The sequence below is a fragment of the Nothoprocta perdicaria genome, unplaced genomic scaffold, assembly GCF_003342845.1.
Source record: "Nothoprocta perdicaria isolate Ctin4 unplaced genomic scaffold, notPer1 scaffold_6, whole genome shotgun sequence".
NCBI lineage: Eukaryota > Metazoa > Chordata > Aves > Tinamiformes > Tinamidae > Nothoprocta > Nothoprocta perdicaria.
This window is the reverse complement of record NW_020455865.1, coordinates 3621682-3640603: the sequence shown is the minus strand read 5'-3', so window position 1 is coordinate 3640603 and position 18922 is coordinate 3621682. Positions and strand designations below refer to the sequence as shown.

The 18922-nt window shown below is 45.4% G+C and overlaps 1 protein-coding gene across 1 annotated transcript in view; it reads left to right on the top strand.

The window, feature by feature from the left end:
• CFAP77 (cilia and flagella associated protein 77) overlaps positions 1–18922 on the top strand; it is a 51553-nt gene that overhangs the window by 13475 nt on the left and 19156 nt on the right. The window contains exons 2-3 of the mRNA XM_026049570.1: positions 15770–15869; positions 16341–16569. Coding sequence (XP_025905355.1) covers positions 15770–15869; positions 16341–16569 — 329 coding nt within the window. The remainder of the gene's footprint in view (positions 1–15769; positions 15870–16340; positions 16570–18922) is intronic.

Sequence of the window (18922 nt, the reverse complement as noted above, 5' to 3'; positions counted from 1 at the left end):
TATCATGGTTGGAGTCTGTTATTTCCATCCAGTGTTTCCCCTTCCTCACAGCACATTAACAAACTTCAGGCCAAGCAAGCCATCGGGTAATTCCTGCAGGATTAAATCTTCAGGTTGAAACTTCACCTGTTTACTGTAAGGGTGGGCTTAGATTTATTAGAGATTTTTGGAATCAGTGCTGCCACAGATGCAACTGTTTTGCACCCGGAAATTGTCCCTGAAAGCAGGATCACTTGAATGCATCAAGATTTTTCAGATCTAACTAGAAAAATCACAAAATTCCTCCTGGCCTTAAGTCTATGAATAAATAGAATTGCCTTCTTTCACGTTTCACCCGCAGTAATGCGGCAGCAACCCAACTTGACAGGTTTGTTGCTGGTTTAGATCAGATGCAGCAGAACTGAGTTCTGCCATCCTTGGGTCATCTCTAGAGGGCAACTAGAAGAAAGCCATAAAACCCCCAAACACAGTAAATTGTGCATTAGAGATCACATAAAAGAGAAGATGGGCTTAGTAATTTGATGCATTTTGCACCTAACACTTTTCAAGAACAAAATCCACTGTGAAGACAGGAGCAGCTTCAGCCCTGCTACCATATGTGTGCAAGACACTTGCAGCACGTTAGAAAGTAAAAGAGACAGAAGGGAAATAAATATTTTAAATTATTCTGTATCGTGGAGCCTTTCCATTTGGAGAAGTACTAAATTTCAATGGATTTGGGTTTTTTTTTTTCCCCACCCCAAGGCAGAGGGGAGGAATGGGGATGTAGGTTAGCACAGCCCAGAACATCTGCCTGCAGCTGGGAGGGGGCCAGGCTATTACCACACCTGTGATTTCAGCAAGATTTGTTGGGAAGTCCAACCAATAAATTCCAAGGTCCTTGGAGGAGGAGGAAGAACAGACATTGTGCCAGCTATTTTCATGCAACTATATTCATTATTTATGCAGAAGAAGAGATATTTCAGGAAACCAGAGTCAAGCCCTGAGTGACAAGGTATCTTTCCACAGCACAGGGTGCAGGAAAATTGCACTGAGGTTGACAGCTTTTTAATGTAGAGTCTCTATTTCACTGAATTACTGCATGTTGGCATTTTGAAAGTACAAGATGACCTATTTATTAGCTGTGAATCAAACAGAAATTACATGCTAGAAAATAAAAAAGTTGTATGTTTCTTCCAGCTGGTAAGGTGCTTATCCTGCAGAAATAATATATACATAAAATCAATAAACAAAGGATCAGTCACAAAACACTAAATTTAATGTTGTAGGAGCCATATTCATCTTATAATATTGCAATCATATGTGCTTGTTTCCAGATTTGTGATGTAATGTTAAATGTATCTTTGTCATAATACTTTAAATTTCACGATCCTTTCTCTGCTTTGGCTCCCTTTCCATTTGAAGGGAGCAATAGTGGCTTGGAGAATGGGCTTCAGTGACACACATCTCAGAACAGCACAATTTGGGGCTGGGAGATCAGGATTTCAATGTTCCTAGGTGTCCTCTCTGGGCAAAAAAATAAGTCTCCTTCTCCTCTTATATTGGGGACAAGGATGTCCATGATCTGAAGCTGCCAGACTGTCCTTTGGAGATGCAGTCCCACGTGCTGTACACGCACTCTCCTCTTGGCTCTCAAAGCTCTTAGCTAAATTGAGCTTAAGAGGTGCAAGCAATGTGTTAGAAAACAAAATTGCCCTGCAGCAGTAGGTGATTCTGTACCGAGGATTGCACCATCTGCCACCTCATCACCGCTTCAAAATCCCACCATCCCGAAAAACTCAACCACAAATGGTGTGCATCAAAGTTCCAGCAACATATGGGACAGGCAGGTGCACATCACCCTTTGCTAACTATAATCTTAACTTTAACAACTTCATAAGGAAGCAAAGGGAACAAAAAATAGCACCAAATTCCTGCAGACTCAGCTGAAAGCCCTTAGCAGAGGCCTGTAACTCTGCAACTGCATCTTTGGCTCTGCCACTTTGCCCTTCTGCACGTGCCAACACAGCATCATCCTTGAAACCTTAAATTCATATCAGCCTTCCAATCAGACAGTACCTCATGGATATATATGTATATAATACCTGGATACATACATAAATTATACCAACAGGGTTCAAAACTATAGAAATATAGTATCTACTTCCTCCAAATAGCTGGAAAAGAATATTTTAAAATACATGTTGAGTCAAGTACCTCTGAAATACAGGCAGGGTAGATATTTCAGCATTGTACATTTTCATTTATTCAGAGTTAACTTATAGGATCTTCTGGAAAAAGAAATCAATACATTAAAAACATTCAGTTGACCACTTGACATTATTTCAGGCCCTCTGTGTTGAATCCTGAATGGTAAAACTTAACACAACTCTTTTTTGCTTGACTTATCTTCCAGCTCCTGCATATATACAAGCTACATGCCGTAATACAAGACTCATCCATTCGTCTTAGTAATTTATCTCATTTCCTTTGGAATGGTGTCCCTCAGAGGCTCAGAGAAAGTGGAGCGGTTGTTTTAATAGATTTGAGTTTTATCTGCCTCTCTATTTGCAGCAGGGCATAATAATAATAAATTATGATACTAATAAGTAGGTTGTGCAGAATGGACTACAGTGGTACCACTTCCCTCCCCCTCCCAAAAAGTAATTTATGGGTACATTCTTGTGACTTTAGGGGTGTAATAAATTATCAGGGTTCGTTTTTCCATCCAATTTGAGGCAGTGCAGCTGTGTTTTGCAAGCAATAAACTCTCGTGTTGTATTTCTTAGCTAAGCACTGAAAAACACAGTGTGATTTTTTTCCCTCCCTTCCCAATTATTGTTGCAACGCCTGGTAGCTTCTCTGTAGTTAAGGGTTTGCCAGTGCTTCTATTATAAACCTCAATTTTCAGGGACCTCTAACTTTGCTCTTTTAAATCATAGACTACTAGAACTTGGTGTACATCTCTGTCAATCTAGGTCTTCTTAACTACGAGAAAACAATTTTTTAAGGATTCCAAAACTCCCAAATTGAAGCCACGTATGGAAGTCAGATCTGTGGATGAAAGTATCTAGTAACGCTTGGATACCTCTTCAGCTCCCGGAACAGCCCATGAGTGCCTCTATCTTGGACATATCTTGGGGCACTATTTGATTCTTAATCTGTTTCATTTTTGACTCAGAGGGGCAAGAAGGGTAGTGCCAATTTCTCTCACTTTGCAGCTGAAAGGTTTGGGGCTCAGAAGAGACTCGACCACTTGCAGAAGCTCCCTCAAAATGATGCTCTGTGCAGCAAGGACCTAGTGGTTCAGTGTGTTAGAAACACAGAAGGTGTCCAGGAAGCATCAGCTTGCAGTTTTGGGGACTAGGCAGCTCTGTATCAGAATCCCATCATAGGGCCTTAGAGTTCCAGGAGAGTTTAATGTGGACCTGGGTTCCAATCCCAATCCGTTCCTGTCTGCATTCACTGACGCAAGCCAGGGTCAGAGAAGGGGTGGAAGAAGGTACAGTAGCAATGCCGGAATTACACAGTCTGTCAGTTACAGAGATCCTCTGCAAAGAGGTCCAGTACCTGATTAGCCTAGCATTACTGCATTCCTTCCTCTCTGCCAAATTTCACTGAACTTAAAAAAAAAAGATTATTTTTCCCTATGAGGATTTTGCACAAATACAAACACAAATTCATTTTGCATAGGCACCGCTCTGCAAGAGGGGACCCAGCACCTTGTAGCCCAGGCAAGTGAACATTGCCCTGGGTTTCGAGGGGAGCATCGTGCCAGGAAGGGGGCAGCCTGTGTCCCCTTTGTGCCACCGCTGTCACATCAGGCCTGTGCAGCCACACGAGGTAATGCTCCCGCTCACCCAGCCTCCTACGTGATCAGCAATTAAGCTGGGAAGTCAGCCCCTTAATATTATGTTAACATAGTTCAGTATATTAAATGTAAAACAAGTCATAATTTTTAAAGGTACCTCAGCTTACTGAGTTTAAATGAAGGCAGCAGTAGGACTATCACAGCCATATGCAAATCACCTGCATTTTAAAGCTAACAATAGATTTTGCTTTATTGTTTTGGCATTTAACGAGTGGGAAAATAATAAATTAAGCCACATGGGGAATCCCTGGTGCTTCTACAAACTGAAGCAGTGCCCATTTGGAGAGAGAACATTCTCCATTTTTCTCCCTAGCTGAATTTCTCTTATCCCAGCCCCTTATTAAAGCTTATAGGGCAAAATTTTCCTATTCTTCCATTGTTTCTTGGTCTGCATTCTGCTCTTGCTGCTTTCCTATAGCTGCTTCTTGGAGAGTTCTCTGCAAACAGGGAGCAGAATAGGAGGAGACACTGGTGAGGCCATAGAGAGCTAGAAGAACAGGGTTATAGTTTGAGGGTGGTTATAGGAGCTCTTAGATTATGGGCAGCTTTTTTCTGTTGTTCTATTGTAATAGTTAACATAGTTGGCAGCTACCAATATAAGATCTATGGAAAGGGGTAGTTAGACTAGCGTTTGGTTAGCAACAAATAGGGTCCATGAAAACAACAAAATATCCATAAAAATATCGGTGAAAATAATAGGGCCTCTGCATCTGCCCATTGAGTCCTGGTGCCAGGGACCATCATCCATGGAAAGTATCAACTAAACATTGGGAAGTGTGAGCTAGACATATCCCCACATCTGCTTTCCCCCAGAAACTTGGGAAAATCAGCAAAGGATGCTGTAGAAATCAGAAACGAAGGTAGAACATTTTTCAATAACACAAGCGCAGCACAGAACAACTTACTAGTGCCACAAACTACTTTTTCATTTCTGTTTTTGCTTCATGCCTCAATATCTTCTTCCAGCTGCTCACGTCGCCTTTTCCTTCTCCTCACTTTGATCTATTAGTTTTCCCCCCGAAATAGGCTTTATAAATCATTGTAATGCAGCCCTGGGAAAGACGGTGCTTAGTGCAGGGAGAAATACATTGCAGCTAACAGCCACGGCAGGGAGGAAAACTCTCACCTCGTAGCGGGGCTTGGGCGACAGGTTACGGATGGCGCTTGGTTATTTTATGTCTGCGGTCGTGCCATCAGGGGCAAGGCCGTGGGGAGCGCTGCCTGGACCCCCTCTGCAATATTTCAAGCTTTCTTCTGCAGGGGAAAAACCAACGCTCCAGGGCTCACAGGGGAAGGGGGAAGGAAAAACCGACCGCAGACGGCGAGGGAAGGCAGGGATGGATCGCTTAGTTGGCGCTTTGGCAAGACTGCATCTTCTTAGAAAGCGACATTTGTCTCTAGCGCATCTTGGAAAGATGCAAATTTTATGCGAGGCTAATCTGTTCATAGAAGCCATAGGATCCGGCTCTCCTATGGCGTTTTGACCACTTTTTAACCAAAGCGCTTTCATATTTCTAGCTTCAACTTCAGCAACGTTGCTGCCAAAGGCCCGTGGTCACTGCTGACCTCCAGCGTTGCAGCAACGTGAGGTCAGGACACACGGGAAGAGACCCACCACCAAACCCGGGCTTCTGCCCAACAATCCTCCTCCTACTTCATCCTAGCTGGGCTCCCATGAGAGCAGACACAGCTGCACTGTCCAAAACAGTCTTTTGGCCTCTATGTTTGAACCCTGAGAGTTGAGCTCCATTTTCCAAGCAGGCTCTTAGAAGGAAAGCACCATAAAACCTAAAGATAGGAGACCCGCAAAGCCAGACATGCTGAGCAAGCACTAACCAGCCCTTGCAGGACAAGTTAGTGGAGGGGCCACAGCAGCCTGCGAGGGTCCCACCAGCAAGAGCAGGTCCCCTGGACTCCCTCCCACCAACCAACATTAGCTCTAAATGCAGAAACGCCAACACAAGCTCTAGCAGATTAGACTTGGCTCTGCCAGCAGTTGTTTAGGAACTAAGCACTTGCCACAGGGTCTGGGATAGAGAGAAGAACCTCTTTCCAGTCCAGTTTAATTAGGGAAGAAATTCCTGTAGGCACCTGAAAGCAGCAGTCTCCCCCTCAGACCCTTCCAAGCACTTGCTGTGTTTTCAGGAGCACCATCTCCTAATAAGGCCACCCCAGGCAGGCACACCATCTTTTAGGTTGGAAAGAACACAAAAGAGACACCATGCTGGAATCACACCCCGCCTTTAACGAAGCATCCCCCCCTCTTCACCCCCTCGCCCATAATTGCCTTGTTATTGTCATTGGTGCCATTGCTCATTGGCTCAGCCCTAGAGAGACCCGTGGGAGCAGTTCTGCCTTAGCTAAACCAATATCTCCTGCAATAACCCCCTGCAGTTTCCCCTTCGCTAGCCCGTGTTGAATAAATCCTCCATCTCTGCTTGCTGAACGATCATAAAGACATGATTGAAGTTTCGGATTTATGGCTGCTTCTGCATTGAGGAGCAACTCCAGTAATGCCAGCGCCTGTTTGCTGGTTGCTTTGGACAGGATCTACACAGAGGGAGATTTGCAAGAGCAGAGGTAGCAATGCAAAGAGGAGAAGGCAGCATTTTCCAGATGCAATGCGCACATGCTAGCACGTTTCAGGGTTTAATTTCCACGCACTTCCCTTATCTGCAAGCCTCACCATGAACCGCAAGCACCCAGCAAGGCAAGACACACACACAGGGTTTTACCTACCAGCAAATCTGCCTTTAGTAACCACACAAGGGTCCCACAAGACTTGGTTGCCTAGTAAAGGAGGATCTTAGCTAAACATTGGACACAACATGTTGGAAACTGCCTTAATGCAGGAGGGCTGGAGGGTTGTATGCTGAAGCAGTCCTTAGTATTGACTTCATTCTCCAAATATCCCAAATTCCCTCCAGATTGTATTAATCCTGTGGGTGCTGGGATTGGGCTTCCGAGAACACTGAGAAACCCTCTTGCTCCCACAAGAGTGGAGAAGGTCCCAGCTGCTCCCTCTGACCAAAGCCCCAGCATCCAAAAGAGCATCACACTTTGCAAAGAAGCCACCACCCAAGTGTTGTGTCTTCCTCTTGGAGACAACAGGCTGAGGAGCAGAACAGGACACTCTGGTCCACATGCTGTGAACTCCAAGCCAGGGTCCGTTGTCACCTGCCTCCTGCTGCCTTGGCCAGCGTGTCCAACCCCTCCTGTGGCCCTCAGCCCCATCCCTGCAGCACAGAGTAGGACACCTCAGAAAAAACAACAGCAGTTGCTTCATCTACAGCGCTGCTGACCTGAGGAAGCTTCCCAAACCCATCGACAACCTTAGGGCCACAGCAGGTTTGCTCGTCACAGATTCACAGCCATTTATGCTCATTCCCTTCTTGATAGAAACCTATAAAACTCTTACAGCATGATGCAGTCCTAAATTAAATGCATTTTAACACCCCTATATAACAAGGGAGTCTTTGCTCTTTTAAATAAATGCACGGAGCTGAGAAGGAGACCTTTCCTGGAAAATTTATTTCACTTTGAGGCGGAAAACCTCATCTCTTCCCACCTTTTCCAAGAGCAAAGATTGCGCGTTATAATGAGGATTTTGTAATAACGAGAGCATTGTGTGTTAGACCAGCTATGAAGTGAACAACAGAAAAGAAAAGAAGAGACGACTTCTGTGAACAGCAGTGTTTGTGATGTATGGTAATATTTTTCCTTAGTGCATTACAAAAGGAAAAAGCAAGATAAAAATATCTGCCATTTTCTCCCTAATTTGTAGTTTTCTGGTGTTAGCAAGGCTTATAAGACACATGCTCCCAATTAGCTGCTCCTCTTAATTTAAATGCTTCATAAATTATCTCCTGTGCTTGTGGATTATCACTTCATAATGCGAGTTAGCATTTAAATAAATAGCTGCGATGTAGGAAATTAGAGAGGTTTACAGTCTGAGGCAGCAGCATAATGAAGGAAAATACCACAGCAGCTGAACAGGGGTTGGGAAAGATATGATGAGACAGATTTTTTTCCTCTACCTTTTAGCAGCCAAATTTGGACTGCAGCAGGGAAAATATGGGTCAGAACTCCAGCAGAGCAGGCTCCTTTTGTAACAGCCGAGTGGGAAGGGAACATAGAGAATTCTTAAGCACAGAAAAATATCTGATTTAGCAAATACGATGCAATTATGAGGAGACCTTTCGCAGCCAAGTTGTGCCTGCCTCAAGAGTAGCCCCTTTGAAAGCAATTGGGCTACTCATGTACGTCACCGGAGCGCTATTTGACCCCTCATGTTTTAGCTCTTCAAAAGATTTAAGAGTAAGAGAAGCAGTACAATGGAGCAGAGATGAGATTTTAGTGAAAGCATTCGATGGGGAAAGCAGGGAGTCAGGTGTAGGATTAAAGAGAATTTTGTAAAAAAAAAGTCAGAGATAACGAGCATTAATTTGTAACCCAAATACCTCTTGCCATGTTTTCAACATCATTAATAAGACCAGCCCAAAGGCAATGATAGCTCTTTTAAAAATAGGTAGCAACATCCTAGCGCTGCTTCAACCCAGTTTCACAATTATTGTCATAAATGTAGAAAATTAGGCAGGCAAAGCAGGACAGGAAAAAAAAACCCTCATGACAACTCCTTGGGGGCCCTAAGGCTCTCATCAGCATTTGCTGGTCTTGCCTTTGGTGTCACTGCGTTTTTTCCTCCACAAGAGGAATTTCTGGCAAGTTCCTGACAGTGGCCAATCTCACTCGACTCCCATTGACTTCCTGAGAGCTGAAGACGTTCGGGTGCTTGTGAGCACAGGACCGTCCGTGTCCACGTCACAGACAGCCCCAGGTTGAGCACTGCAGCTCTCGGGGACGTTTGGCTATTACAACTCCCCTCTCGCTCACACAGAGAAGTCCCCAAATGTCAAAATGTTGGATTTTTTCCCCTCAAAAAACACATAAAAATCATAGAAGTCTTGACAGCCTTGACCAAAGTCCAGCCTTAGGCAAGAGTAAAGTTATTAGGTACATGATTTCCCAGCGAAATAGTCTGACACATTAGGATTTCACAGTAACTGGCTCTAAGTGTAACGGGCAAGGTGTGATTTTGCTCACTAGAGTTTTTGCAGTTAAATTTTAGCATGTTGAATACATTTTGCTGTAGGACAGAGCAAATGATTTGGGCAAATTCTTGCAGCAGCACAAGACCCTCTGTGCTTAATAGGAGCTCTGGCTGGCTGACAGCACAATTTGGGTCTTCACTGTAGTTAATATCCTTTAAGAGTGGTGGTCAAATTGTCTCGTCATTTACATGCATACAACCTGCTAATCCCAGGAGAACCGCGGAGCTGAAGCTCAAGACAACCTGTAACTGACTCAATTTTCTGTTTGCTTAGCAGGTTTCAGCTAATTTTAATTGCAAGCTGCCCTGAATTGCTCATGGTTAGAGACCCAGCTCTTCCTCAGTCAATAGGACTGAAGCTCAGCTGTAGGGAGATTTCCTCCTGGACTTCTCAGGATGCTTTGGTGGAGCCTATAGGTACTGAGTGTGAAAAAGGGACTTGTCTCATTCCAACCATCATCTGAAATGACAGAAGAACTCCTCCTCCCATGTGGTTTCCCATGAACATAACAAGGTTGTGTGGGCCAAATGGTCCCCTGCTCACAGCTTTGCAATGATGTTGCTCTATTTGTGACCTATTTGCATGCCCACTGCCATCACCTCATGTCTTCAGCAGCAACCAGTGGGTTGGCACAAGCACCACTGGTTTCTTCCAAGCCTAGAGCCCACTTAGCCTCTTGTGCCAGGGTAGGAACACAAAGGATCCATCTGGTCCCTCCTAGTTACAGAGGCTCTTCAGGTCTAGGAAAAGATGCAGTAAACATTGAAGATGGTGAGGAAGGCAGGAGATACGATTGGAAAGCCAGACGCTAGATTCCTTCAGAGACGGTGCCACTTTTTACAAAATCACCTTTGATTCTAAGGGGGCATTTTAAATAAAATTGGAAATACTGCTGCATATATCTTTCCAACTGATCTACTAATCATATTTCTTCAAATTTTATATCCCTGACCCTTGTAAAGGGATTGCAAGGAAGGCGTTTTTTAAGCTGCATTTTAATAAGTCAATATGAAAGCTCAAAATTATTTAAAGCTTCTTAAATAGGATTATATTTGATTTCTTATGGGAATAGTGGGGGATAGCCTAGTAAAGACATTCTGTCCTGGTGAGGTTTTATTACATTAAAGAAACAGCATCCTTTTTTAACAGCAGAAACTTTTATCTATTCTCTAATGAAAATAGAGATTATTCTGAACATGAGGTGGCTGAAGTTGATAAGTTCCTATATCTGTGACTGGAGATTAAAGTTTCTCCTTGAGTGAAAACCAAGAGATTCCTAAGGCAGAGGACTCAGATTGAACAGGCTCTCTGGTGCTCTGCAGTGTTGAGTAGTCTGTTTGAGGAGGTACTACCAGTGCTTTGGTTTCAAGCAAATTCTACTGCAAAATGACAGAGGTCTCAAGGCAACCAGCAGATCTACATATAGGGATTGAATTTGGTCCTAAAAATCAGAGTTCTAAGAACAAGACTTCCAAGTTTACACTATAGCAAATACCCCCAAGGCTCTGGTTCCTTGGGAAATGACAGCCTAACTACACCCTTTCCATCCACTCCCAGGAGACTGCAGTTCTCCATGGGGCATCAGAGACAAGAAGGGTAAAAACTCCTGTTGCAATATACTGCCCACATTCTCTCCAGAGCACCCAAAACCCAGTGCCATCTTGGAGAAAAAAATATTCCATCAATTTTCCCATGCAATTCTATCTAGAAAGTCAGAAGCAGATTTAATATAGAAGATAAATTTCAATATTTCCCTCTCAATTACATTCAAAACCCTTAGTGAGCCTCAGCCTTTGGGGCTGTACCTGGGCTGCTGGCTCACAGCTTTGAGACAGTCAGCAGAATCAGCAGAAATAGCACAATTGGGCAAGGAGATTTCTCAAAGCTGAAGGAATTAGTATTGACAGAGACACTGCTGAAGAGCTCGGGTCCAGTGGGTGCCCCAAAGACCCCCAAATTATAGGGTGACACACGAGGCAAACCAGATGTGGGATCCGATTCCCTAGGAGAGACTTTTTCCCCCCCACCAAGACCATTTCTGACATCAAAAAGAAGCAGTCTTGTTACAGAGAGCCAATTTTGACATTTGTGATGCTGTACTGCCAAAGTTGCCCAACTAAGTGTTATATTCCGTATCAAAAACAGATTCCTGTTTGGATTTCCAAAATTTCACAGGATTTCCAAAATTTCACACAGGTATTTTCAAGGGAAACCTAGAAGGGAGATATACCCATATAGAGAAATTCAAGTATAGTATATGCAAATACTTTCCTAACTGCCTAGCCCTTTAAAACCAAAACACAAGAGTTCATTTGCATTTAGATCTCTTTGGCTCCCTCTTTTCATCTAAAGACAAATCCTCACAAAGGCTGCTTAATTAGACCAAATTAGATTTCCACCTAGTGGCTTGTCATTCATTAGAAAACGCTGTTCTTTTTTTCTATTTTGGTAATTATAGGCTGGTCTCGCCGTGTTCACTTCAGGCTCCAAGTCTGACGAGCATCCGTGATTTTGTGCAGATGAGAGGAAAATTATTCGGTCGCATCAAGTCTGTCCATTTTACAAGTTGGATAAAGACCATCACTGGAGTCTTTTATGTAATAGGGTATACTCTTAAGTCTTTAATGATTCATTGTAATAGCATATCTCCTGGCAATTTTCAGGACTAAACACTAAAGCACCAGCAGTTCCCACATGACACTACTATAGCAGACAGTAGGTGCCTTTCCTTGCATTCAGGCTCCTGTTTCAGGGACCCTTGATTGTGGATCCAGTAGCATTATCCCCAGCCCAGGGCCTACCACATTGGGTGCTTCACCCAAGTAATGTCAGAGAGGTGGGAAGGTGCCACTTGTGATGGAGAAGGTGCAAAACCAGGGGATTCAAGTGCCACCTGCAGCCCAGATGCCACTGGTGTCTTACAGGGCATGGGAAACATCTGTCCCACCACCCTCACATCTCAAAACATGTTTTTGTTTTGAAGGGGAAAGACTTTCAGTTTTGGACCTGCAGCTTAAGGCTTCCCATCTCACCTGGAAAAGTCAGCTAGGTTAACCCACACTGTACCTGGAGGCATGTTCTGGGTCAGTAGTCATCAAATCTGGAATATTTATAATGATAGGAGTTAAGTTCTGCAAGATTCCTGAGCTTTACCTTTCTTGAGTCTGAGGACAGCTTTTTAACCAAGTATCAGCCTTGTCTCCAGAAGACTTTGACCAAAATCTTTTCCTTCTTGTGGCTGGCCTTAGTCCGTTGGAGATCTTATGCCAGCTGTAGGCACTGTAGGTCTGGAATGTCCTTTCCCAAGGGTTGGCCATCCCAGCAGACACTTTCACACCGGCATGGGAGACCATGACCTGGTCTCCCCCAGGCTGACCACAGTGCACCAAGAAACAGTTGGTTTCTTCACCAGTCCAAGCTCCATCCCCTCTGCTCTCTTACATGAGCACATTCATCCTGCCTCAGTTTCCCCAGCTCTTACAGCAGGATTATTGCTCAGTGGCATGTTCCATAGTTTAATAAATCAGAGACACAAGATCTGGCCCTTCATGAAGCCAAATTTCTTTCACTTTGACCTTTTATGTTTATGAAGATATCTCCAAACATAAGTGCCAACCTATTATTAATAATCTTCTTGGGAGTGGAAGCTGAAACACTTGACTGTGCACAGCCAAGCAGCCAGCACTAACAAATCCAGATTTTTCACCTGTGTTTTTCTAACAACATCCTTGTTTTCCCAGGCATTTCCATGAGAGGGCAACTAAGTTTTCCCTTCCTTCCACCTTTAAAAAAAACATCGGATCAAATTTGCCTTTTTCAAAACACTGAACATTCCCTTTCCCATCCACCTAAACCTGATGTTGAGTTAGTGTCCCCCGGAGGCTTTCAGTAGCTCAGTTCTGATGTATCCCTGCACTTTGTAGCTCACTGCCTTCTTAGAGTGTAATCAAACATCAAGCTAAGTAGCAAATAAATCTCCCGATCTCATAAGCTGCACAGCAAGATCATGTAAATGCAAATGAAGGGCTTGATTTCAAGCTGTCGCGGGGGGAAGGAGGGAAAAATGCTGGGCCCTGTCACCACCATCACTTCACTCGGCAAGCGCAGTAAATCTGCAATAATAATAGTAACGGCAGCGTGACGGGAGGCTTCACTGTGCAAGGGGGTGTAATGAAAAGCCGAGCAGAAGGTAGGGAAGGAAGCAGGGCCCGGCGGAGCGGAGGCGGCTACCACAGCGTCCGAGACACGGGGTGGCCCCGGCCGAGCAGCCTCATGAATTTTCCCAGTGTCTCCCCCATGGAAAAGCCGTCTCCAACATCAGGATTAAGGCAGCAGGCCTGCTTCTCTCTCTCCACACGCTGTCAGGTCTCTTTTCTGCTCTCAGGCTTAGTCTGTTTTAGAAAAGTAATGCAAGGAGTAAAGAGAGGCCCAAAATGCTTAGGAAGGGGAGAGAGGCTTTCAACCAAACCTGGAACCTTTCAGTTTTTGTACCTCATGACACCTTTGGGTCACACTCACCTCTTGCAAAAGGAGCCTTTGCCCAAGCCCTCCTCTTCCTTTGCAGAGAGCTCCCACCCAGGGCTACCACCAAAGGCCCGAGAACTCGATACACCCAACTGCATCCTTCAGCCAGCTGGGCCACCCACACCAATAAAACACCCCAGCACTGCAGACAGTCCAAGTGTGGCACCATCTGAGCAGAGGACAGGCACACTCAGGTCACAAGTGAGAGCTGCCCTGCTGGAGGATGCCTTAAATGTCCTTAAAGACACCGAGAGCAAACAAAGCCTCAGGCCACCTCCTGCTCCCAGCCCTGGTCGCTGCAGGAAGCACCGGGAACACTTTGGGAAAGCCGCTCGAGCTGGCGTTTCCGAGCAGCCTGTGCAAACAATATTTAAGAGGCTGATTTTCCCGACGAGGTCGTAAAGGGAGAAAATTTGCAGAAGGTACCCAGAGAAAATTAGGACCGCCTGGGATGCGGACAGAGACGGTTTTAATTAGAGCCAAGAGGTGGGAAATAAGGCAGAGAAATGACATCTTAATGAGGTTTAATGAAGTTGTCTGCTGATGGGCTCAGCTGTCAGGCAGATCTGTATTCCAGCCAAGCGGCTCCGTGACAGCCTAAACCTGAACACGGGCGGCGGAGCCGGCAAAGGGAAAAGGACCCTGGGCATCAACCAGGGCTCCATCTCTTCCCACATCCACAGGACCTCCAGCACCCACAGACCACCTCAAAGCCAGCCCTTGATCACCTCACTAAGCAGTCGACAGGAAAATCCCCAATCTTTGAGTGCACTTAGCAAGGTTTCTTCCCGATCTTGCCTCCCAATCCTTTGATTTGCAGATAGGAAAATCTTGGCAAACAACCAGAATCCTCCGAGTCCACCGGTTCTCTGCAGCATCACGGCTGCTCGCCGCGTTCAACATACTGGACCAGATTTTTTTTCTTTTAATTAATTATCCAGCACCTCCACCTTTATTTATTCAGTGCAAAATGACTGTAAAACGCTACCAGAACACAAAAGGGAACAGCGGGAGCTCGTTTTGCAACAGAATAAATATCCAACTGCATTTACTTAAGGCGCACAGCAAAAGGGAACCGTTAAGTCCCTTCATTTCCTCCGTTCCACCCAGGACCACACTAAGAGGGCTGGCAAGGGCTTCGCCACGGATTTCTTGCAAACCTCTCCCCTCCCCAGCGCTTCTTCACAGGCAGCTGCACCGTTTCCCCCTGCACATCGGCAGCAAGAACCCTAAAAATAGCTGTCGTGCTAGCGCCTGGGAGTGCGGTGGGAATAGATGAGCCACAAGAGCTAGTTTATCATTCCTGGCAAGAGCTTATGTGTTTTGAGCAAGCGGCCTCGTGCCCACGCCGGGTGTCCGGACCAGCGGCAGCCAGTGCATCTTTGGTCGTGGTTTCTTTGCTCACACCTTGCCCAAAGAGCAGCATTTGGCCCAGCACAGCAGGAATTAGCACCTGCCCATCCAGGAGGTTAACACTGGAGCATAGTGATGGTCGTGTCCATATCAGTGCGCAGTGCTTCCTCGGAGAGCAGCACTGAAGTAGGATTTCAGCATTTCCCTTCTCCCCTCAAAAAGACTCCAGACTACAAACGCTTCCTATAGAAAACTCCTTCCCTACACCTTTCGTGTGGAAAACAGCCTGTCCCAAAGCACCCACTCCCATACCTTAGGTCAGGCCTCGGGCTGGCCTGTCACCTTGCTCTCCCTGGCCTCCCTCGGCAGAGCAGCATTTGGGGAAGTCAATGGCAGTTTGCTAGGATGCACAACTAGGAAAATGGAGCAACTTGAAGGGATGTTAGGCTGGTTGCAGAAAGCCTCCCGTCGCATGCCCCCACCGGCAAATAGGACATTAGCTAAACAACACTTAAGTCCTTTTATCATAAATAATCAAGGCAGCACCTCCACTTCCAGCAAGGCCAGATCACTTAATACAGGCACCTTGTGCGACATTCAGCTCTGGCAAAGCCTCAAGCACTGATTATGTCCAAGAGATGGGATTCAAAGCTGTGCCAAGCAGAGTCAAAGCCACTGCTGGTCCTCAGCACCACATAGCAGCCTCCTCTGTCTTTTTTGGCCCTTTGTCTCAAACATTAGTCCCAGTTCTAGGTTTGACCCATATTTCCTAACCCCTAGAAAGCCCTTGGGAGTCAGGGTGCCATTAGCAACCCAGGTAGCAACAGCAGGAACAGCCAAAACTTCTGCTGCAAGTCTCCCTCTCCAGGAGTGTGAGCTCTTCATGCAAGGTCTCCACACCTCCCCGCTAACCTGAGGTCTTCTTCAACAGGCAGAGCTGGGGAGACCCCGCCGATGCGGCTATGCCCTGCCGGGCCATGATTTTTCATATGGACTGTACATCCATGGGACAGATGGAGGAGTCCCTGAAGGTATGACACCACCACAAAGATAGAGACATGCAACTAAGTCTAATGTTTAAGGGGAGCCTCTTCTCTTGCTTCTAAGAGGGGAAGCACTCCACCATTAACCCACTTACATAAATATCACACTAATTGCTTGGTGACTCGTGACATTTCCCTTTTCTTGGGAGCCTTACAGGCTCACACAGAAGCTCAAGCAGAAAACGGATGCACACATGGTCACTTAGCAGATAGGCAGAGCTCTTGCTCTGTGGTGTCAGGTAAGACTCCACTGTGAGTCCGGACTTTTGACCATGCCAGGGTGGAGGACAAGTAAATATCTAGTTCAGATGGGATGTACAAAATGCACAGGTCATGGTGACACTCCACTATGGAGTCCTGGCAGAAGCCTGGTGTGCAGGTTCATCACAACCATCTTCCCAAAGAAATGTTCACCCAAGATGCTTCATCTTTCCCTCTTGTGTCTCCTTCCACCTCCAGCAATCGGCCACTGGCACGCCATGAAGCCCAGGCCTGCTCTGCGACGCAAGATGCCCCGGGACTACATCACCATGAACTGTGGGGCTCTCAGGGCTGGTTACGCCACAGCCCATGAATTTAATTTGTTCTACAAAGCCAAAGACATTCGGCAAAAAGCAGATGAGGAGAGTCGCTTCAAGAGAGGGCCTCCCAAAGTACCTGCAGACATGACATATGGCATCGTATCGAGGTAAGGGGGAAGGTTCTTGGTCTCTGCATCTCCCTCATCTCCCACTCAGCAAGCTCCCCAAAAGAGAAGCACCCTGAGCCTAGGCACACTGCAAACACATCACAGCAGCATTTCCAGATTGCACCCAGATGTCAAATAATCAACTAACTCCTGCCTGTCACGACAGAGCTCCATTTAACTGCCGGGGCTAAGGGCTTGTAACACCTTAAAAAAAAAACACACATTCAATGCCAAACCTTTAATTTAAAGCAGTATGATGAGTTGTGAGCTAGACTTGCAGCTTTCCAGGGTCATTTATGCCAGGAGAAAGTGATGCTAAGACAGAACAACAGCATTTTCACCTGGCCGTATAGTTCGAAATACTCTGATGCAATTAAGGATCAGTTCAGTCTCTTCATCCCACTGTTTCTCACTAGTCAACCTGTAACCCCACGTTGGGTTTCTATTTACAATTTCACAAAGCACTAAGTACATGATCTGTACCCTAGGGAGTCCTGTGCAACAGTCTGAGAGGGAAAACATCAGCTCCTTGCTCCAATACATCCCTTCCACTGCCTGCCCAGGAGGAAACCAATGCCAACAAGTGCTAAAAGTCTTGGCAAGGGGCTCCAGAGCAGCCCTTCTGCTGCTGCACAGAGGGTCTTCATGCCCTGTGCAGGTCTAGGCTAGATATCAGGTTTCATTTTAAGAGCTGGCTAATAATCACTACCCGAAAAACAACAGCTACAAATTCTAGAGAAAGGACATGATGAACGACACAGTGTATTTTACATGATAGTAAATGGGCTTTGCATATGCAAATTGAATGGATTTTAAAATGGTATTTAATGACAATTTTCGTAGCAGACATTAACATTAATTGCATCAAAATGAAAATGCAGCATTAGCTTGCTGTTAGCTGCAAATGTCCCAGCTATAAAGCTTTATCTTTATCAGCACCAGCCCTCGCTGATGTGACAGGGCTGCTCTACAAATTGCAGGCAAAAGGGCTTTTATGTTGCAAAAGTATCCCCCAACGTAGACCAAAATCAACATCAATTTTGCTTTATTTCTTCATAAACGGAGGTTAAATGGCTGCCTGTAGGAAGTCTAGGCACGTTTCAAAAGTTTTGAGGAAAATCTGCAGACCTCACAGCAGGAGTAGTGGGGAAGAGTTTTTAATTTAAAGTTATCTTTCATACAATTTGTCCACTCTTTAATAGCTACCTTTTATGCAGACTGATTGTATTTATCCCTTTACTTTAAAAGCAAGTTATAGACAAAATCAAATTAGTAGGGTTACCGAGGAGTTGTTACAGCCATTTGGGTAAAAGCTGGGAATTTAACTCACAACTGGCAAGTTAAAGATACCAGCATGTGTAAGAGCTGCCCAGACCCAATCAGACCCCTTTTACAGACGACCACTTGCAGAAAGGTCACTGGCACTGGCCACAATCTGGCCCATGGTCAGCTCTTGGTGCTAGGACGCTGCAAAAGTTCAATTTCACCAGTTTTCTAGCCTATGGATGGGCACACCTGCCCTTAATTTGAACCTGCAGCATCTGCTGAGGCTGTCAGAAACCCTCACAAACAAGATATACAGATAGATCCAACATTCCTAGAGGCTAATACAAGCACAGAGGGATTCCTGAACCTCATATCACCATTCAAGCAATGGGGTAGGCTGTTAAACTACCCTGCTTAACTGTTTATGGATTTAAGTTGCTTCTGCTTGCAGATCCTAAGCCCTGTACAACTCCTACTTGTGCTGCTGGAAGGAAGACACTCTGGATTAAGATACAAGCCAGATTGGGGGCAGAAGAGACAACAGCAGCAGCATAGGATCCCTTTCCATGACTCCAGACACTCACCTGCTTTTAGAAACATTCACTTTCACAAACATTTCAGTGAAATTTTTCCCAAAGTGGTGCAGGGTGTTATCAGACCCAAACAGAGCATCTGCACAGGAATGTTTCTGAAGTCTTATCACAATCAACAGATAATACAGAACACTAAAAGGCAGCAATGTTTCTCCAGCCGCTGGGCTACATCACTAAAGGCTCCTCTGTCTCCTAAAGCCACCAAGGTCAGGACTTCTCCCCAGGCTCCCAAGTGCAAGCTATACTTGGATCATCCCAAAGAGAAGCAAAAAGATAGTGCTGGGGTTGCTATTAGTGCCTTATTAATCATGCCCTGGCCCTGCTTCTTTCTTTAGCACAGCAGATCGCTTGCGCCTCTGCTTCCACGGCATTCCTGCCTTGCTGCAGGCTGCAAGGAGCAATCCAAAGCCATATCAGACACCAGAGTGAGCCAGAAGCTTGGGGATCCTTTCACAGAATTTACCTTCAAAGGTCACAGATTTACCTTCAAAGGT